The following is a 22,278-nucleotide window of genomic DNA, read 5'->3' on the forward strand; positions in this document are numbered from 1 at the left end:
ATTGAGATATATTCATTTGTTGTTAGTGTAACTTAGTTTTTGGCCCCCCCTCTTGCCTATTCATTGTATTGTGGTAAGTGTGTTAGGATAAAGGCAGGAAGTTGGGCCTTCGGGAGGGAGTCCTTGCTAGATGCGGGAGCGGTATTGGAAACCTTGAGTGTGGACTGTATGCGTACCAAACAACCCCGCTTCAGGCTTGGGCAGTGGCTATGGTAAAGACGAAAGGAAGCCACTACAATCAAGTCAAAAAACTCTGTGAAGGATTACTATCTATCGGAAGGAAATCTCCGGTTCGGACACACGCTGGATATTGTTCTATTTGTAATTGCATTCATCGTAAGGACAGCTCGCTTGGAAGGATTTGAACTCCTAGAATTCGCCAGCCGCGAGTAACCACTGCGAATGAATGAGCTGCCCTGTTCAATGCGATCGTTTGATCATGCATATTATGGAAGCGCAAATGTGCGACCGCGCTGTGAAAACAATTAAGAAGTTTAAGTTTGGGAAACACTGAGATCCTACGCACAATGTACATTTACATTACATTTAAGTCATTTAGCAGACACTCTTATCCAGAGCGACTTACAAATTGGTGCATTCACCTTATGACATCCAGTGGAACAGTCACTTTACAATAGTGCATCTAAATCTTAAAGGGGGGGGGGGTGAGAAAGATTGCTTATCCTATCCTAGGTATTCCTTAAAGAGGTGGGGTTTCAGGTGTCTCCGGAAGGTGGTGATTGACTCCGCTGTCCTGGTGTCGTGAGGGAGTTTGTTCCACCATTGGGGGGCCAAAGCAGCAAACAGTTTTGACTGGGCTGAGTGGGAACTGTACTTCCTCAGTGGTAGGGAGGCGAGCAGGCCAGAGGTGGATGAACGCAGTGCCCTTGTTTGGGTGTAGGGCCTGATCGGAGCCTGGAGGTACTGAGGTGCCGTTCCCCTCACAGCTCCGTAGGCAAGCACCATGGTCTTGTAGCGGATGCGAGCTTCAACTGGAAGCCAGTGGAGAGCCAGTGGAGAGAGGAGACAGATTCTCGCCACGCCACCTGGTAGGAGCGACCTGTCAGGTAGGACGCAATCCAAGCGTGGGCCGCGCCGGAGATGCCCAACTCGGAGAGGGTGGAGAGGAGGATCTGATGGTTCACAGTATCGAAGGCAGCCGATAGGTCTAGAAGGATGAGAGCAGAGGAGAGAGAGTTAGCTTTAGCAGTGCGGAGCGTCTCCGTGATACAGAGAAGAGCAGTCTCAGTTGAATGACTAGTCTTGAAACCTGACTGATTTGGATCAAGAAGGTCATTCAGAGAGAGATCGCGGGAGAGCTGGCCAAGGACGGCACGTTCAAAAGTTTTGGAGAGAAAAGAAAGAAGGGATACTGGTCTGTAGTTGTTGACATCGGAGGGATCGAGTGTAGGTTTTTTCAGAAGGGGTGCAACTCTCGCTCTCTTGAAGATGGAAGGGACGTAGCCAGCGGTCAGGGATGAGTTGATGAGCGAGGTGAGGTAAGGGAGAAGGTCTCCGGAAATGGTCTGGAGAAGAGAGGAGGGGATAGGGTCAAGCGGGCAGGTTGTTGGGCGGCCGGCCGTCACAAGACGCGAGATTTCATCTGGAGAGAGAGGGGAGAAAGAGGTCAGAGCACAGGGTAGGGCAGTGTGAGCAGAACCAGCGGTGCCGTTTGACTTAGCAAACGAGAAATGGATGTCGTCGACCTTCTTTTCAAAATGGTTGACGAAGTCATCTGCAGAGAGGGAGGAGGGGGGGAGGGGGAGGAGGATTCAGGAGGGAGGAGAAGGTGGCAAAGAGCTTCCTAGGGTTAGAGGCAGATGCTTGGAATTTAGAGTGGTAGAAAGTGGCTTTAGCAGCAGAGACAGAGGAGGAAAATGTAGAGAGGAGGGAGTGAAAGGATGCCAGGTCCGCAGGGAGGCGAGTTTTCCCTCATTTCCGCTCGGCTGCCCGGAGCCCTGTTCTGTGAGCTCGCAATGAGTCATCGAGCCACGGAGCGGGAGGGGAGGACCGAGCCGGCCTGGAGGATAGGGGACTTAGAGAGTCAAAGGATGCAGAAAGGGAGGAGAGGAGGGTTGAGGAGGCAGAATCAGGAGATAGGTTGGAGAAGGTTTGAGCAGAGGGAAGAGATGATAGGATGGAAGAGGAGAGAGTAGCAGGGGAGAGAGAGCGAAGGTTGGGACGGCACAATACCATCCGAGTAGGGGCAGTGTGGGAGGTGTTGGATGAGAGCGAGAGGGAAAAGGATACAAGGTAGTGATCGGAGACTTGGAGGGGAGTTGCAATGAGGTTAGTGGAAGAACAGCATCTAGTAAAGATGAGGTCGAGCATATTGCCTGCCTTGTGAGTAGGGGGGGAAGGTGAGAGGGTGAGGTCAAAAGAGGAGAGGAGTGGAAAGAAGGAGGCAGAGAGTAATGAGTCAAAGGTAGACGTGGGGAGGTTAAAGTCGCCCAGAACAGTGAGAGGTGAGCCGTCCTCAGGAAAGGAGCTTATCAAGGCATCAAGCTCATTGATGTACTCTCCGAGGGAACCTGGAGGGCGATAAATGATAAGGATGTTAAGCTTGAAAGGGCTGGTAACTGTGACAGCATGGAATTCAAAGGAGGCGATAGACAGATGGGTAAGGGGAGAAAGAGAGAATGACCACTTGGGAGAGATGAGGATCCCGGTGCCACCAACCCTCTGACCAGAAGCTCTCGGGGTGTGCGAGAACACGTGGACGGACAAAGAGAGAGCAGTAGGAGTAGCAGTGTTGTCTGTGGTGATCCATGTTTCCGTCAGTGCCAAGAAGTCGAGGGACTGGAGGGAGGCATAGGCTGAGATGAACTCTGCTTTGTTGGTCGCAGATCGGCAGTTCCAGAGGCTACCGGAGACCTGGAACTCCACGTGGGTCGTGCGCGCTGGGACCACCAGAGTAGGGTGGCCGCGGCCACGCGGTGTGGAGCGTTTGTATGGTCTGTGCAGAGAGGAGAGAACAGGGATAAACAGACACATAGTTGACAGGCTACAGAAGAGGCTACGCTAATGCAAAGGAGATTGGAATGACAAGTGGACTACACGTCTCGAATGTTCAGAAAGTTAAGCTTACGTAGCAAGAATCTTATTGACTAAAATGATTAAAATGATACAGTACTGCTGAAGTAGGCTAGCTGGCAGTGGCTGCGTTGTTGACTTTGTAGGCTAGCTGGCAGTGGCTGCGTTGTTGACACTACACTAATCAAGTCGTTCCGTTGAGTGTAATAGTTTCTACAGTGCTGCTATTCGGGGGCTAGCTGGCTAGCTAGCAGTGTTGATTACGTTACGTTGCGTTAAAAGAACGACAATAGCTGGCTAGCTAACCTAGAAAATCACTCTAGACTACACAATTATCTTTGATACAAAGACGGCTATGTAGCTAGCTATGTAGCTAGCTACAATCAAACAAATCAAACCGTTGTACTGTAATGAAATGAAATGAAAATGTGATACTACCTGTGAATGCAACCGGGTTGTTGAGTTCTATTTGGAAGATGTTGGCTAGCTGTTGGCTAGCTAGCAGAGTCTCCCACGTTAAGGACGACAAATAGCTGGCTAGCTAACCTTGGTAAATTAAGATAATCACTCTAATCTGATAATCTAGCCTAATCTGATGTCTAATATTTGGCCTAACGTGGAAATGCAATGCATCAACGCAACGAATGCAATCTAAGGATCTAGAGATACTGCGTGTTTAAACTCCATTAAAGGGACAACTTATAATGGGATGAAATGTTTAAAACGCATCTAAAATGCTGAACTTGCACATGTTCAATTCAAAATGGGTCAATATGCTGAAATGGAGGACTGTGTTTTAAAGCATTAAAGGAGGTCTAAAGGGGCATTACGTTTAACAATCAAAAACCAACAACTGTGTCATTGTAAATTGAGTGAACTAAAAGTGAATGATGGAGGATGAAATCCAAAATAAGACTCCACTGGAGAGGGCAGAGGAGCATCTAAATTCACTCTATGCAGCCCGGAGAGGCAAACTTGGAGTGTGTACACGCAAAATGAATGAAATAAAAGCCCTTCTTGTTGATGGAGGAAACATTGAAATTGTGGATGAGAATCTTGAAGCATTTCATGCTGTTCTCAATGACTTTAAGAATGCTCATAATTCTGTGCTAGAGCTGGTCACAGAGGAGGAACATGAACAGGAGAGCATTAACTATTATCAACCAAGAATGAGAACTTATGAACATTTCCTGAAAGAGGTGGAAATATGGAAAAAAGCTGAAATCGAGCCACAAACGCTCATTGAACCACACAACAGCATTTCCAATGTGTCAAAAACATCAAGTAAAACTAAGTCTTCTAAAACTGCTTCCTCAGTGTCCTCTGCACGCCTAAAAGCTGAGGCAGAACGAGCAGCTCTACTAGCTCGCCAAGCATCATTACAGGACAAGCATGCATTGGAACTGGAGAAAGCTCGAATGGAACAACATAAAGCTCAACTGAATGTTAGGATGGAAAAAATGACACTGGAAACGGACATAGCAGCATATAATGCCAAACTGAAGGTCCTGGAGAGTGTTGAGTCAACTTCTCAATCCCATTCTGTGGCAGCCCATTTTCTAAGCCAAGAAGATGGAATGAACTCTTATTATGAGAACCAGGAACCCGAGGTCTATAAGGAACCTGAAACATCACCTGTTGTATTAGCTGCATTAGGTGCAGTTCCAAAGACCCCACTACAAAGAGTTTTACAACAACCGACCACAAAGCCATCAAAACCTATTCAGAAAACAGTCATAAACCACACCCTTCAGCAGCCAACAGCAAGGTCTAGCAATCATCACAGAATCAACACTGCGGGTATCAGCCATAATACCAGCCATGATAACCTCTCTACTGTCATGCAAAGGCAGAATGAAATTGCTGACATCCTTGTACTACAGCACAAACAGGCCACACTCCCTGTTAGGGAGATACCTATGTTTGACGGTGATCCTCTAAACTTTAGGCCATTTATGCATGCATTTGAGCATGGAATAGTAGATAAGACAAGCAGTCACCAGGATAGGCTCTATTACCTGGAACAGTACACCTCTGGTCAGCCCAAGGATCTGGTCCGTAGTTGTCTGCATATGGAAGCCAGAAGAGGCTATGCAGAGGCTAAGAGGTTGTTAAAGGAACACTTTGGCAATGAAATCAAAGTCACCACTGCTTACATGGAAAAAGCTTGGAACTGGATAAACATCAAACCGGATGATGGAAAGGGACTGGGTGGCTATGCACTCTATCTTAGAGGATGCTGTAACGCTATGCAAGACCTACAGAACATGGAAGAGCTTAATCTTCCCTCCAACATAAAGTTGATCATGTCAAAACTTCCCTACAACCTAAGGGAAAAATGGAGGTCTACGGCATGTGATATTTTAGAGAGAAGCCACCTGAAGGCCCAGTTCAGTGACCTTGTGACGTTCATGGAAAAACAGGCCAAAATACTGCAGGATCCGTTGTACGGAGATATCCAAGATCCCCTGTCCAACAAAAGGTTTTTTAAAACTAAAACAGAAGCTGACTTTAAACAGCAGTTCAAGTCCAAGAGTAGGGGAAGCAGCTTTGCCACTGCAGTAGATGTAGTGGCAGATTGTGACTCGGAAAAACCCCTAAAAGAACAAACATTCAAAATCAAGAAACCAGGCGCCTACCCTTCTGATGCTCCCAGTATCTCATGTGTATTTTGCGCTGGTGAGCATTTCCTGGTCGACTGCCAACAGGTGAAGGCACAGCCACACGAAGCCAAGGTTGAGTTTCTGAGATCAAAAGGCCTTTGTTTTGGCTGTTTGATGAGAGGACACTTAAGCAAAGAATGTAAAAGAAGGATGACCTGTCAGAAATGTCAAAGAAAGCACCCCACTATCCTGCACATTGAAGGAAGAGAGAGATTTAGATCTCTGAAGGCAGATACGAGGGGTGTAGCAGTAAAGCGGGAGGAGACTGTCAGCAGTGCACTTGTTTCACTGGAAGCTGGTGAAGATACCGGGGCCGGTACAGATTGTGCACTTGCGATTGTGCCAGTTCAAGTAAAGATGGCAAATAGAAGCAAGTCTACGTTAACCTATGCATTTCTCGATTCTGGTAGCTCAGCAACATTTTGTACGGAGAGACTCATGAGGCAGTTGCAAGCTAAAGGCAGTGAGACTGAAATTCTGTTACGCACTATGGGGCAGGAGAGTCCTACCAAGGGCTTTGAGATATCTGGATTAGAGATTGGCAATGTGGAAGGTGACACATTTCTTGCATTACCAAAGGTCTACACCCAAAATAAGATCCCAGTGACAAGAGAGAACATTCCCACTCAGAAAGATCTCAAAAGGTGGCCATACCTGCTGCCAGCTCTTTCATCTGTCTGCTGTTCCAGCCAGGCTGTAACGGCGTTCGTCTGTTGAAGAAAGAGAGTCGGACCGAAATGCAGCGTGTTGGTTACTCATGACTTTAATGAAAGAAAACGCGGTACATGAAATAACTGATACTAAATACAAAAACAACAGAACGGAACGTGAAGCTAATTACAGCCTATCTGGTGACTACAACACAGAGACAGGAACAATCACCCACGAAATACAAAGCGAAACTCAGGCTGCCTAAATACGGTTCCCAATCAGAGACAACGAGAATCACCTGACTGATTGAGAATTGCCTCAGGCAGCCAAGCCTATACAACACCCCTAATCAGCTGCGATCCCAAATACTACAAACCCCAATACGAAAAACAACATATAAACCCATGTCACACCCTGGCCTACCCAACCATATAACAAAAACACAAAATACAATGACCAAGGCGTGACAGAACCCCCCCCTAAGGTGCGGACTCCCGGACGCACCTCAAAAGCATAGGTAGGGTCCGGGTGGGCGTCTGTCCATGGTGGCGGTTCCGGCTCGGGACGTGGACCCCACTCCATTAATGTCCTTGTTCCTCCCCTTCGCGTCCTGGGATAATCCACCCTCTCCGCCGACCATGGCCTAATAGTCCTCACCCAGATCCCCACATAACTGAGGAGCAGCTCGTGACTGAGGGGCAGCTCATGACTGAGGGGCATCTCGGGACAGAGGGGCATCTCGGGACAGAGGGGCAGCTCGGGACAGAGGGGCAGCTCGGGACAGAGGGGCAGCTCGGGACAGAGGGGCAGCTCGGAACAGAGGGGCAGCCCGGAACAGAGGGGCAGCCCGGGACAGAGGGGCAGCCCGGGACTGAGGGGCAGCCCGGGACTGAGGGGCAGCCCGGGACTGAGGGGCAGCCCGGGACTGAGGGGAAGGCAAGTACTGAGAGGAAGCCCAGTACTGAGAGGAAGCCCAGTACTGAGATGAAGCTCAGGCAGGTAGTAGGCTCCGGTAAATCCTGGCTGGCTGGCGGAACTGGAAGATTCAGGTTGTCTGGCAGATCTGGAAGAGACTGGTTGTCTGGCAGATCTGGAAGAGACTGGTTGTCTGGCAGATCTGGAAGAGACTGGTTGTCTGGCAGATCTGGAAGAGACTGGTTGTCTGGCAGCGCTGGGCTGACTGGCGGCACTGGCGGCGCTTGGCAGACTCGGAGCACTGGCGGCGCTTGGCAGACTCGGAGCACTGGCGGCGCTTGGCAGACTGGCGGCGCTGGGCAGACTGGCGGCGCTGGGCAGACTGGGAGCACTGGTGGCGCTGGGCAGACTGGGAGCACTGGCGGCGCTGGGCAGACTGGGAGCACTGGCGGAGCTGGGCAGACTGGCGGCACTGGCGGCGCTGGGCAGACGGGACACTCCGGCAGCGAAGGAGAGGAGAAAGGCTCTGGCTGCGCTAAACAGGCGGGAGACTCCGACAGCGCAGGAGAGGAGAAAAGCGCTGGCTGCGCTGAACAGGCGAGGCGCACTGGAGGCCTGGTGCGTGGTGCTGGAACTGGTGGTACTGGATCGAGGACACGCACAGGAAGCCTGGTGCAGGGAGCTGCTACCGGAGGACTGGTGTGTGGAGGTGGCTCTGGATAGACCGGACCGTGCAGGCGCACTGGAGCTCTTGAGCACCGAGCCTGCCCAAGCTTACCTGGCTCGATGCCCACTCTAGCCCGGCCAATAGGAAGGGCTGGTATGTGCCGCACCTGGCTCTGCACCCGCACTGGAAACACCGTGCGCTCCATAGCATAACACGGTGCCTGCCCGGTCTCTCTAGCCCAACGGTGAGCACAGGGAGTTTGCGCAGGTCTCCTACCTGGCATAACCATACTCCCTTCTAGCCCCCCCCCAATAATTTTTTTGGGGCTGCTTTTCAGGCTTCCATCCGTGTCGCCGTGCTGCCTCCTCATACCAGCGCCTCTCCGCTTTAGCCGCTTCTATTTCTTCCTTGGGACGGCAATATTCTCCTGGCTGAGCCCAAGGTCCTTTACCGTCTAATTCCTCCTCCCATGTCCAATTCTCCAAGTGGTGCAGCCTCTCCCACTGCAACTGCTCTTCACGATTAACAGGGAGAGTTGGCTCAGGTCTGAACCCTGACTCAGTCACTCTCTCTCTGCGCTCTCCCCCAATAAATATTTGGGGGTTACTTTTGGTTTTCGCTCTGCGTCGCGTTGTTTTCGTTTTTGACTCCATTCGCCTGTAGCCCTCTTCGCACTGCTGAAGCGAATCCCAGGCGGGCGCCTGCACTCTCTCTGGGTCGGCCGCCCACCTGTCGATTTCTTCCCACGTCGTATACTCCATTCCTCTACCGTCCATAACGTCCTCCTTTCGCTGCTGCCAGTTTACACACTGCTCGGTCCGTGAGTGGTGGGTGATTATGTAACTGCGTTCGTCTGTTGAAGAAAGAGAGTCGGACCGAAATGCAGCGTGTTGGTTACTCATGACTTTAATGAAAGAAAACGCGGTAGATGAAATAACTGATACTAAATACAAAAACAACAGAACGGAACGTGAAGCTAATTACAGCCTATCTGGTGACTACAACACAGAGACAGGAACAATCACCCACGAAATACAAAGCGAAACTCAGGCTGCCTAAATACGGTTCCCAATCAGAGACAACGAGAATCACCTGACTGATTGAGAATCGCCTCAGGCAGCCAAGCCTATACAACACCCTTAATCAGCCGTGATCCCAAATACTACAAACCCCAATACGAAAAACAACATACATGTCACACCCTGGCCTACCCAAACATATAACAAAAACACAAAATACAATGACCAAGGCGTGACACAGGCAGCCACCCCCTCTGATCCCCTATTTCGGTGTGTCTTTTTTGTCTGGTTTTAAATAACACAGAGGTCACTGATCCAGGGGGTAAAATGCCCCCAGGAGTGTATTTAAAGCCATCCTGTAATGAAGTTCGTCTGCTGTTTGAAGAGAGTCAGACCGAAATGCAGCGTGTAGGTTACTCATGACTTTTAATGAAGAAAATAGCGGTACATGAAATAACTGAAAATACGAAAACAACAAACGAGTGAAACTAATACAGCCTATCTGGTGACTAACACAAAGACAGGTACAATCACCCACGAAATACAACGCGCACTCAGGCTGCCTAAATACGGTTCCCAATCCGAGACAACGAGAATCAGCTGACTCCAATTAGGAATCGCCTCAGGCAGCCAAGCCTAACTAGACACACCCCTAATAATACACACTCCCTAGTAATACAAACCCCAATACGAAATACAACATATAAACCCATGTCACACCCTGGCCTACCCAAACATATAAATATTTTTGGGAGAGAACCAAACTGAAACATATGTTACAGTAACTGGGGTGGTATCTAAGGAGAGGCACATGTGAACAGCTGTTATAATACACAGGTCATGTTGTTGAACTGTACACACTTCATAATAATAATATGACATACTATAACACAATCAATTAAGTTTGGGATGACAAAATGTTAAATCAGACCTCCATAACCTTGAACAGTGTACTGATGATAGAGAACCCTTCTCCCATTCGTTAATTAACCCCATCCCCATATTCCCTCTCCATCCAGGGACCGCATCGACCCGTTCCAATTCAAGTTCCAGTTCAAGAACGTGGAGTACTCGTCAGGTCGGAACAAGACGTTCCTGTGTTACCTGGTGGACAAGGGCAAAGCTGATGATGGTCTGATGAGAGGTTACCTGGAGGATGAACACTTGGGAGCCCACGCTGAGCAGGCCTTCTTCCTCCAGACTCTCCAAGACTACGACCCTGCTGTCAAATACACTGTCACCTGGTACGTATCTCTCAAATACACTGTCACCTGGTGCGTAACTCTCAAATACACTGTCACCTGGTGCGTATCTCTCAAATACACTGTCACCTGGTGCGCATCTCTCAAACATACAGTCACCTGGTATCTATCTCTCAAATAAACTGTCACCTTGTAACTATCTCTCACATACACTGTCACCTGGTAACTATCGGTCAAATAACCTGTCACCTGGTAACTATCTCTCATACACTGTCTGTCACCTGGTTTGTATCTCTCAAACATGCAGTCACCTGGTATCTATCTCTCAAATACACTGTCACCTGGTGCGTATCTCTCAAACATACAGTCACCTGGTATCTATCTCTCAAATAAACTGTCACCTTGTAACTATCTCTCACATACACTGTCACCTGGTAACTATCGGTCAAATAACCTGTTACCTGGTAACTATCTCTCATACACTGTCTGTCACCTGGTTTGTATCTCTCAAACATGCAGTCACCTGGTATCTATCTCTCAAATAAACTGTCACCTCGTAACTATCTCTCAAATACACTGTCACCTGGTGCGTATCTCTCAAACATACAGTCACCTGGTATCTATCTCTCAAATAAACTGTCACCTTGTAACTATCTCTCACATACACTGTCACCTGGTAACTATCGGTCAAATAACCTGTTACCTGGTAACTATCTCTCATACACTGTCTGTCACCTGGTTTGTATCTCTCAAACATGCAGTCACCTGGTATCTATCTCTCAAATAAACTGTCACCTTGTAACTATCTCTCACATACACTGTCACCTGGTAACTATCGGTCAAATAACCTGTCACCTGGTAACTATCTCTCATACACTGTCTGTCACCTGGTTTGTATCTCTCAAACATGCAGTCACCTGGTATCTATCTCTCAAATAAACTGTCACCTTGTAACTATCTCTTAAATACTCTGCCACATGTCAAATACACAGTCGCACATACATACACATAGTATCTACCCAGCTGTGGCCCGTTTCACAGGAAGTTAGCAGCACTAAATTAAAAGATTAGAACCCTCTCTATGACCTCCTCACATGTGCCTAATTCATCTTAACCCTCTCCCCTGTCCCAGGTACATGTCATCCAGCCCCTGTGCGGCCTGCGCGGCTAAGATCGCAGAGGTCCTCCGGGCAAGGAAGACCGTCAAGATGACCCTATTTTCAGCCCGGCTGTTTGAGTGGGAGGAGCAAGAGATCCAAGCGGGGCTAAATGCTCTGTCTCAAGCGGGCTGCAAGCTGAGGATGATGAAGCCCATGGACTTCACCTATGTCTGGGACACTTTTGTAGAGAACAACGACCTAACGTTCACCCCCTGGGAGGACTGCCAGGACAACTATGAGTACTACCATGAGAAACTGGCCGAAATCATGCAGTGATCACAGTGAGTGTAAGGGAGAGGAACACACGTATGCATGCATTTGATAGGGCTACATATGCACACTAATGAAGGCTAGATACACATGAAGAGTTGCATTCCAAAAAGCTAGATATCCATTTTCAGAAATGTTGGTAAATTATCTTATTGTTTATTGTTCAATGACAGACGCTGTTTAAAATCTGTTACTTCATGGTTTCATAGAGACAAATAATCATGTTATTTTGCATAATGTTATATATCAGGCTCACTCTCAGATAAATAAGTAGTACTGCTAGCTTTTACACAGTGAAGTGTAACAAATATCTAACAAATAACTGTTATATTTTACACAAGCATGAAGGTACCCATAAGCAATAATTTCTGATGAAAAAACACAATGTGAAAAATTGGTGGATATAGAGTTTTGGAAATAAACTCTTCACATGTGTTGATAAAAGGTTATGTAGAAGGATGAGCCGGTTAAGGATCGATTCAGACAAGGTGGTAAATTGTACGACAAGCGACAGGTTTATTCAGAGTAAAGATATCTGGTACACGTATATACGGGCTCCTCTGTTAGCTCATCAGAGACTAGCAGAAAAAGGCACCACTAACAGTGAGTACAAGCTTCATATACACAACAGAAAGTAGGTTGATTTCTAGGAGATCGGATCTTCGGATTGGATCAGGCTGGGGTGTAGTCGTCCGGCATTGGCTCTGTTGTCTGTCCTTCATCGTAGAATCCTGCCATGCCTGTTCTTGGTCGTCACACCATGTTCAGCTGAAAAGGGGATCTGGTGTGTGCGTTATCTTCAGTCACACAATGTTCGGCTGGGAGGGAGATTATGTGTGTGTGCTAGTTTGTCTGCAAGTCAAGGCTGTGTCTCTTCTTCCCAATGTGTGGGTGTATGTCTTATCTGTGTGTCCTCGGCAGTTAGTGTGTATTGTATGTCCCTGTCTTCAGAGGAGTCAGTGTGTAATGTGTGTGCGTCCCTATCTTCAGAGGAGTTATGGCCGAACTCCCGGCCAGCACCTGTGGCTAGGAGTATCCTGTATGGGGCCCAACCTGTTTTACTATGAAAATACGTTGTTATGTGTTGTCTCAGTTATAACAATGCAATAGCAGTAATGTCACCTACATAAGAATTAGCAGTCCTCTACAAATCCCTCTCTTCACGTCTCCCCAGAGACGTGACACAACCTAACTAGATTCTGATACAAAAGAAAACTTTTCCCAAAGGGGCTATGAAATAAGGCACAACATTAAAAATAAATGGATGTATATGTATTCCCACCATGTTCCCAACTCAATCCCACTATGTACTAAGTTGGCTACCAGCCACCTAGGAACTTACAACCCTCATGTAACAGAGCGGAGAACAACAGCTCAAAATGAAAGGAAAAATGATATTCTACATAAGCCAACTTTTTCCTGCTCCCTCTCTTCACATCTCCTAAGAGATGTGATATAGTCCAGATACATTACTCCAAGCAAAAACGAAAACATAATCCAAAAAGGAAAAATAGCCTATGCTAGGTAAGTCTATACGGAAATGGCCCACAAAGAAAAATAATTTCCCCCTCTTCCCATCCCAGATGGGACACGACATACAATGGAGAAGCTTAATCAATATAAGCAACTGGATCCCCCTCCTAAAATGGCTGCAAAAACTGAAAGATGGGTCTCATGCTCCATACCGTTATCTCGCACCTGGCTCCTGTTATCTAACAAAAAGACCGCTTGTTCTCGCAACCCACGCTCTGAATGTGCCCTCCCTTCTGTATTTTTCCAGCATGAGAAAGTCCCATGGCCCTGATACTTTTAACAATGTTTCAAATCAGCTAGGTAGCATAACACATACATACCTCCACACAAGGCAACAGCAGATAATATTCAATCTTATATATGGTAATGGCTATAATTTAAAATAACCCCAAGGGTGTGAACACAAATTCAGCAATGAATCATATAACAGTTACAAAGTTTAAACTACCTTCATGTCAAAAGAGAACAGCTCATTCAAAAACTGAACAAAAGAAAATAGTGTGAAATCTAAGTCCCCCTTTTGACACCCGCTAGGGTGTCACTCATTATCCTTTATTTCAGCAGTCATAGCATTTCATGAAAATAATAAAAAGTGTATTATTAATAACAAGTGATATATGCCTTTGTTGTATGCTTTTGTTTCCCCCTTTTGTCACCCACAAGGGTGTCACTTATCAAAAACAGGATAAAACTTTATTGTTATTGACATGTAAGATGTAGGATAAAATTTTGGTCATGGAAAACAGAGTAAAGAATTATTAGAAACCATCTGGTCCTCTCAGCTACTCCTATCCTGTACCAGGTGGGCTCCTTGCCACCCAGGGACTCTAAACCTTTACAACAGGGAGAACAAACATACTGGAAAGAAAACGTATCATAAAAATGTATAACAAGGGACTGTGGTGGTGTAAAATTATTCTACTACCTCACCCACAGCATACCATGGGTCATCCTCAGTCAGTCCCATCCTCTCCTGAAAGCATTCTTCCGTATCGGCATCTCCAACTGGAACATCAAGCAAAGGCAACATGCCTGAAGCGTTCACCATATCTGTAACATATTTCTTAGAACACAGTATGATGCAAGCAGCACATCACATCAATAACAAATAATACAAGAATTAGGGTCAGAAATCCAGTAACCATCATACCAGTGTACTTACCAAACCAGGCCAAGAGAACAGACTCCTCCACCCCCCTCCGTGGACCTCATTTTAGCAGATTGTGCATCAAGCCCGCCCTAGATATCATCTGGACTGGTATTATTAGGAATATACATGCAACATTGTTTACCGAACATCTTGCAGACGTCCCACTGACTGGCAAGAAGCATATCCAAGGCAAGTCTATTCTGTCTGGAAACCCCAAATGTGGCCTCAAGCTGTTCAGACATACCAGTGAGTGCATCACGGGAGTAATTCACCAAACGCTGTTGATTATAGTAGATATAATTAATCCATGCAGTCTGTCTAGCATCCACTATGGCTGGACCCATACTAGGTAGTAAGTGCCAGAGTCCATCATTCCTACCCAAGGCCTGAAACTCATGAGGAACCCCCACTGGCACTCCCAACAGGTTAGTGTATGTCAACTACATCCTCTGTCCATGGAGCACTACGTCTATGTCTCCCATGGGATGGAATGTTTTCAGGTCCCCTGGTTACAGAACTCAGCAGCTGTTCAGCAGCAACATCAACAATGGTCAGTGGAATTATCACTGGTCAGATCTTGCCATTCTCTTCTAAGAATGGGTCTCAGCACTCTTTTTGGCTCCACACATCCACCTCACATCAGCCAGACCACTAGTTTGGTTTAGGCCTGTAACTGGCCAAGTGGAATTAATGGTTATGTTACTACTGCAATCAGCTTCAGGCAATCTCCCATAATCAAAACCAGTCCCAGTTCCTAATTGATCAATAGCCGAATAGTCTCTAACATTAATTACCTGAATGGTATTTTTAACACAGTGGTGGTAGAGGAGTGTGTCTGGTTACCTCTGGTCTTGGCAGTACCTTAATAGAAAACACACCCATCATGTCTGTCCTCGTCCTTTGTAGTCCGAGGGTGTGAGTGCCTGCATCAGAGAGCTTAATAGTTTTGATGGTTAGTAGGATTTCATCACCTTTACAAAGTTCAACATTGCTCCCAGGTTTCCCCCATATCATGGAAAACCTATCCACCCTTGTGGGATCCCCCCCCCCGAAGTCAGTTATCATGTAATCTCTACTCTAACTTCCTGTCTACCCAGATCTAGGGATCTCGTATGTTCATTTTGGAACAAAATACACATCACTTAGCCAGAGCCAGACACATCCTCACTTCTATGGACAAAAACAGGGGTGATAGGACAGGTAGGGTTTACTTCATTCGAGAGTTAGCCCCCGGAATTCTGTTAATTCCAGTTCTTCTCCCGAACTCTGTTTATTGTCCGACAGTGAAAAAGTGTCTTACCCTTCCGCCGTGCGATATGAATCTGGGTAGCTCTTTCAGCTAGCTGTCACCAGGGGTCTTCTATGGTCCCCAAGCCTCTGGGACTGGATTGAGTGACTTCACCTGTAGTTCACCTGTAATGCATAAAATCCTGGACATACAGGCTTGGTTAACAAACAATTTCTCATATGTTTTATCTGATTACATCTTTAACTTCTATGCCCAATTGTTAGCTTACATTTTTTTAAATTATTAGTTTCTTATCCAATAGTCCCCATCCTATCCTAGACCACAATTTACCCATCCCCTTTTGATATCTGGCTTTGCCCAGGTATCAACATTACCTACTCTAAATAATGACTTAGGTAAGATTAGTATAGTATCCTTATGTTCTGACATTATCCTGTAGGAGCGCCCCCTACATTTTCTACATGTCCAACTCTCCCCCCTGTCTCCACTCAGCAATTGCTATCTTTGCCTATCCTGGCCCCCCTTCCAAAACTCTCCTCACTTTCTCTCCAACTTTCAAGGTCTCTGCAGTGCGGGGGAGGGCCCCTCCGTCTGCCTTCTCCCCTATCTGTAAAATACCATGTCTCTGGGAACGTGGAAAACGTTTACTACAAAAACAAAACCTAATAATTATGATAATCCCCTCAAACTCAAATAATTTGTCTCAGTGTTTCATGTTTTATTCGTGTTTCTCCAAATTGTCTCCCCAAAAATACTTCTTAAATCCCCAGCCATTAGACACACACACAACTGTGTTAAATGTGCACTGTCCCTTTAACATAAAAACCTCAGCCTGCAATCCCCTCTGCGGGCCTTTCATTGTTCCCCATAATGAATACAGATTCTAATGTTAGTCTACCTTAACCTCCTGTTTAATTTCAGTGGTGTTATCTGAACAATCAAACCAAAATCAATAACCGGGAAGAACTTGTGTAAACTAATTAAAAGAACAAAATAAATCTACCTTATTTCTCAGCACTTGGTTAGAACACCACTCCCGTCTTACATCGACCACACCCGTCGCCCCGTACCTAGTGTATATCTTATCTATTACTCAGTGGCTCAATTAATGTTTATCGTAAGTATGTTCAGATGTTGATTATGTAATTCCACAATATTAGTATAGTTCAAACCTCATAATATAACTCTACACACAGAATTTTACGTCAATAGAGTTTAACACCTTTTCCAACAGTCATGCACACCCCCTCAATATTCTATGATATTACTCTCATCAGCAAGCCTGCAACTTTTTCAACATTCTTATCATAAAAATCCCCGACCTCATTCATACCGATATTAGTCCCCGACTGAATATCAAACGTATTTCATGCACACGATTTGAGTCTCACAAATCTTCATTTACGCCAGTAAACTTCAATTTATACCAGACACACACAAATCCTCATTCTCCCCAGCAAGCAGACCAGTAGGAGATGCAATAGCCCCACCTTCTGTCCATACTCTGTACAGCTTCTCACCCAGTCTCCTCCACTCCTTATCCTCTCTGCCTTTATTGAATTCTAGAATGGACTTCAGCGTTCTCTACACCTTTTCCATTTCCAGCGATATTCCATGTACACTACAATACTGCCAACAACCCATGCCTTTACTGAAACCCAAGTGATACCCTTTCCCTACGGCTAAATCGGTCTCAAGTCCGAGTATTCAATTTAAATATCCGTCATTCACACTTGGCCCTGCCTAATGCATCACGTTCGCATCATACGACTTTCTATTCGCACTTTGGTGATCACTCGTTACTCATCATTCATACATGTGGTAAGTGTTCTCTGTTACCACCTACCAACCAGGCATACTAGTACATCCCATACACAATGCACCATTAAGTATGGTTGATCAATAATAAAATTGCAGTTGCCAATGGAGATATTACTTTCTCAACTATTTTCCAATCTCACACATCATAATAGTTTAAATTTAGTAACTTACATCAAACAGGTGTCTCACAAAACTAAATTTGTATAACTCCAATGTGCAGAACTTTAGTTTTCCACAACAGGTGTCTGCTTACCCTTTTTAGTTGACCGGTCAGGATTTGTGAGACACACCGTCCGACGACAGTACTGGCCAATCGGCTGGCACACCAATGTCCAGCGATATCTTTTTACCATAATCGTAACTTAATCGGAATTTTACCAGACTACTTGAAAATAATGAGAATATACTTAGCCCGTCGTTAGTTAATAACAACGATGTATTCGAGGAGACACTATTGCTCACACTCTGCCTTATCTCAGAGCTTTTCCTTGTATATTCAGTTCGAGAAAAACAATTGGGTTGGTATAGCTTTCGTTGGAGCGCGCAACCAAGGGATCTATTCGACTATATAGTCGCAATATTAAATATTATACTCAGATCTTATTTCAATTATACATCAGTCATTTTGTTCCTGATTATACATTTTACACAGAAGTTATAGATACATACAACATGGAAGTTTACATACAACATATAAGTTTCGGATTTATCCAATAACCCTTCTTGAGTTCTCTCTCTCTCTCAAACCATCAACAATCTTGATGGAGACGATTACAACCACATTACATTTTAATATGAACAGTTACAAATACACGTTTTCTCTGACCATTATCAGCTTATCTTTTGGACTACTTATCAGACTGGTCTTCGACCGAGTCGCGGGACAAAGTTGCCAATCTTTTCCCCTCTCGGCGCCAGGTTTAATGAATAGTAATTAACTATCCCCTTACTGATTTTTATCCCTAATCTCTACCGTGCTGATCCTTATCATAACAACACGTTATATCTCTGACCCCTGAAAGCCGATCCTTATCAGAGAATCTCTCATCAGACTGGCCTAGACCGGGCCACAGGACAAAATTGCAATTTGTCCCCCTCGGCGCCAGGTTTAATGAATAGTAGTTAGCTATCCCCTACTGATCTCTTATTCCTGATCCATATCGAGCTAACCCCTATCAGAATTAATACCAATGTCCGACCTCTATCAGTGAATCTCTTATCAGTCTGGCCTTGACCGGGCCACAGGACAAAATTACAATTTGTCCCCCTCGGCGCCAGGTTTAATGAATAGTAATTAGCTATCCCCTACTGATCTCTATTCCTAACCCCTATCGGAACCACAGGCCTCAAAAGTGATACGTCATCATTGAAAGCTATCAGACTGCGCTGACCGGGTCACAGGACAAAATTACAATTTATCCCCTCGGCGCCAGATTTAATGAATAGTAATTAGCTATCCACTTACTGATATCTCATCAATGATTTAATCACCCGGCCGTCGCCGGTTTGTACCACATATGTTCACTTCACTGTACTTTCAACTTGTCAGCAAATTATAAATTTACACAAGAATTCATACTTACTCGGTAATACTGATCAAAATTTGGATAGACTATACGACAATATGCAAAGTTTGATTTAACAGGTTTTGCTTACCTTGTTTGTGGTGCGCCTTGTGATCAGTTTACCGAGTTGAGCAGAATTGTTGTCCTCCCCCGAATTCCTTCACCCGTCTTCCTACAACCGTCCTTCCGTCACTCTCCTTCTCACACCCAAATCAACTCACTTCGACGGACCGTTATTAAACCATCCTCTGCTACCAAGTTCTGTTGATAAAAGGTTATGTAGAAGGATGAGCCGGTTAAGGATCGATTCAGACAAGGTGGTAAATTGTACGACAAGCGACAGGTTTATTCAGAGTAAAGATATCTGGTACACGTATATACGGGCTCCTCTGTTAGCTCATCAGAGACTAGCAGAAAAAGGCACCACTAACAGTGAATACAAGCTTCATATACACAACAGAAAGTAGGTTGATTTCTAGGAGATCGGATCTTCGGATTGGATCAGGCTGGGGTGTAGTCGTCCGGCATTGGCTCTGTTGTCTGTCCTTCATCGTAGAATCCTGCCATGCCTGTTCTTGGTCGTCACACCATGTTCAGCTGAAAAGGGGATCTGGTGTGTGCGCTATCTTCAGTCACACAATGTTCGGCTGGGAGGGAGATTATGTGTGTGTGCTAGTTTGTCTGCAAGTCAAGGCTGTGTCTCTTCTTCCCAATGTGTGGGTGTATGTCTTATCTGTGTGTCCTCGGCAGTTAGTGTGTATTGTATGTGCGTCGTCCCTGTCTTCAGAGGAGTCAGTGTGTAATGTGTGTGCGTCCCTATCTTCAGAGGAGTTATGGCCGAACTCCCGGCCAGCACCTGTGGCTAGGAGTATCCTGTATGGGGCCCAACCTGTTTTACTATGAAAATACGTTGTTATGTGTTGTCTCAGTTATAACAATGCAATAGCAGTAATGTCACCTACATAAGAATTAGCAGTCCTCTACACATGCAGGTATGCCGGGATGCACATAGACACCTGCAGTCACAAGACTGATCCCAGAGATGATCTCACAGATGGAACATGCAAAGCCAGTGAGGGGCCAGCCCAATAGGCCAGAGCAATAAAGCGAACGAGGGTGACCCCAGTGAGACAGACCAACAGATACAGCTATTCCCCTGGCTGATGAACTGCTGCTTAACGAGGGCAGCTGCTGACATTAAGGAGGAATGGTGCTGAAGACTGGATGCTCACCTTCAATCCTGGGGTTCTGATCCTCAGAGAACGTCTTAGTGCTCTATTCAGTCTGAGTTGCTGCAGCGTTACAGATAACACAGTAGAAATGTAAAGGTCATTTCCGATGGAGCCGACATATGCAAATCAAACTTTATTGGTCACATCCACATGGTTAGCAGATGTTATTGCGAGTGTAGTGAAATGCAGCATTTACTGGGAATGCAGTATCCGCTAACGTGGAAATATTGCCTTTAAATTTCAATGGAGCTGTAACGCTGTACTTCCGCGATACGGATTGAATAGAGCCATAAAGGTTAGTTGGAGTTCCCTTTGGGTTAGTCAGCAAACCATGAGATGTGTAGTATTCTTCTTATCTTTCTGATGAGGCGATGGCAATACATTTTGAGTTGCTGTAGATGTCAATATTCTCTCTCCTTCTCTCGCTCTAGAATTCACCCATCACCTGCCACCTCCACTATCCCAGCATCCTCAGTGATGTGAGCAGTTTGGGTGCTTGTGCGTCAAGCCATCCTGCGCTACACCCCTCTATGAAGCCAGCTACAGACCTCCCCTCCATATGGAACTCTCTGTCGCAGCTTCCATTTTCCGTTCTGGAGTTGTTCTCACAGGACGCGTGTTTGCTGGTTCATCTGTGGATTAATTGTCAATGTCAAGAAGAAGGCTTTGCAATGATGCACTCCTGGGTTATAATTCAAGTATAAATTATATATTATTTTTTATTACAATTGAAGTTATAATAATTTGTTCTTCTCCTTCTGTGTCCTCGAAGTATGTTTCCTACTGTCTCTACACAAATATAATTTTTCATATCTGCACTAATGTTTGCTTCTTCAAGGGCAACATTCAGGGGGCTAGTTGAAAGCCTGGTAAGAATCCATGGAACTCAGAGCAGGAAGCTTTGGTTGTTGAGTTATCTAGATAAAGTCATACTCTAGCGTAGTCTTGTGAGTTGTTGAGTTATCTAGATAAAGTCATGCTCTAGCGTAGTCTTGTGAGTTGTTGAGTTATCTAGATAAAGTCATGCTCTAGCGTAGTCTTGTGGGTTGTTGAGTTATCTAGATAAAGTTATGCTCTAGCATAGTCTTGTGGGTTGTTGAGTTATCTAGATAAAGTCATACTCTAGCGTAGTCTTGTGGGTTGTTGAGTTATCTAGATAAAGTCATACTCTAGCCTAGTCTTGTGGGTTGTTGAGTTATCTAGATAAAGTCATGCTCTAGCGTAGTCTTGTGAGTTGTTGAGTTATCTAGATAAAGTCATACTCTAGCGTAGTCTTGTGGGTTGTTGAGTTATCTAGATAAACTCATACTCTAGTGTAGTCTTGTGGGTTGTTGAGTTATCTAGATAAAGTCATGCTCTAGCGTAGTCTTGTGGGTTGTTGAGTTATCTAGATAAAGTCATACTCTAGCCTAGTCTTGTGGGTTGTTGAGTTATCTAGATAAAGTCATGCTCTAGCGTAGTCTTGTGAGTTGTTGAGTTATCTAGATAAAGTCATGCTCTAGCGTAGTCTTGTGAGTTGTTGAGTTATCTAGATAAAGCCGTGCTCTAGCGTAGTCTTGTGAGTTGTTGAGTTATCTAGATAAAGCCGTGCTCTAGCGTAGTCTTGAGAGCACTGCCTCTAGTCTCACGTTCCAGACTCGGAATACTGAGCACCAGTCAGCCACCCTTCATGGAGTAGAGGCACTAAAACAGAACATGTTAACGACCATCAGAGACAGGGGAGTCAGAGCAATCTGCTTTTCTGGCTCTCAGTTCCTGTGAAGTCATTTATAGAATGTAAGAGAGCTTTGGAGTAAATAAAGAATCATTTAAGAATGACTGAACTCATCATCAGCAGATAAGGAAAGTGTATTTTAATGAGACGACCATGCATTGTTGCACACAACACTAGGTGACATTTACATCTCTGACTTAACAGTACTTCTTCACAGAGATCTGATATCTGAAAAACATGCCAAATCTAGCAGGCTCCAAGCAGCTAACGATGAAGAAGAGACATGGTCCATGTTACCAACTTGCAGACAGTAGCCTAACATACTCATTGACATTCAAAGCAGTGACAAAGAATTAGAAATAGAGATGATTCTGAGCACCTTGACTATATTGATTATCATTTCATTTCAAATAATGAGTGTATGAGATCTGGGA

The 22,278-nt window shown here is 45.4% G+C and overlaps 1 protein-coding gene across 1 annotated transcript; it reads left to right on the top strand.

Annotated features, from left to right (window-relative positions):
* The first annotated feature begins 5,282 nt into the window (after positions 1-5,282).
* On the top strand, positions 5,283-20,948 carry LOC124016601 (C->U-editing enzyme APOBEC-2-like). The gene is made up of 4 exons (XM_046332138.1): positions 5,283-5,773; positions 9,968-10,192; positions 11,283-11,591; positions 20,562-20,948. The coding sequence occupies exons 1-3, from the start codon at positions 5,283-5,285 to the stop codon at positions 11,584-11,586; spliced, it is 1,020 nt and encodes a 339-aa protein (XP_046188094.1). The 3' UTR covers positions 11,587-11,591; positions 20,562-20,948.
* Positions 20,949-22,278: the final 1,330 nt, after the last annotated feature.

Source organism: Oncorhynchus gorbuscha, linkage group LG03 (genome assembly GCF_021184085.1).
Source record: "Oncorhynchus gorbuscha isolate QuinsamMale2020 ecotype Even-year linkage group LG03, OgorEven_v1.0, whole genome shotgun sequence".
Classification (NCBI taxonomy): domain Eukaryota; kingdom Metazoa; phylum Chordata; class Actinopteri; order Salmoniformes; family Salmonidae; genus Oncorhynchus; species Oncorhynchus gorbuscha.

Coding starts and splice junctions, on each gene's coding strand:
- LOC124016601 (XM_046332138.1), top strand. CDS start 5,283: ATGCAAGACCTACAGAACATGGAAGAGCTTAATCTTCCCTCCAACATA. Junction 5,774..9,967: donor CCACACGAAGCCAAGGTTGA/GTTTCTGAGATC, acceptor CTCTCCATCCAG/GGACCGCATCGACCCGTTCC. Junction 10,193..11,282: donor GTCAAATACACTGTCACCTG/GTACGTATCTCT, acceptor CCCCTGTCCCAG/GTACATGTCATCCAGCCCCT.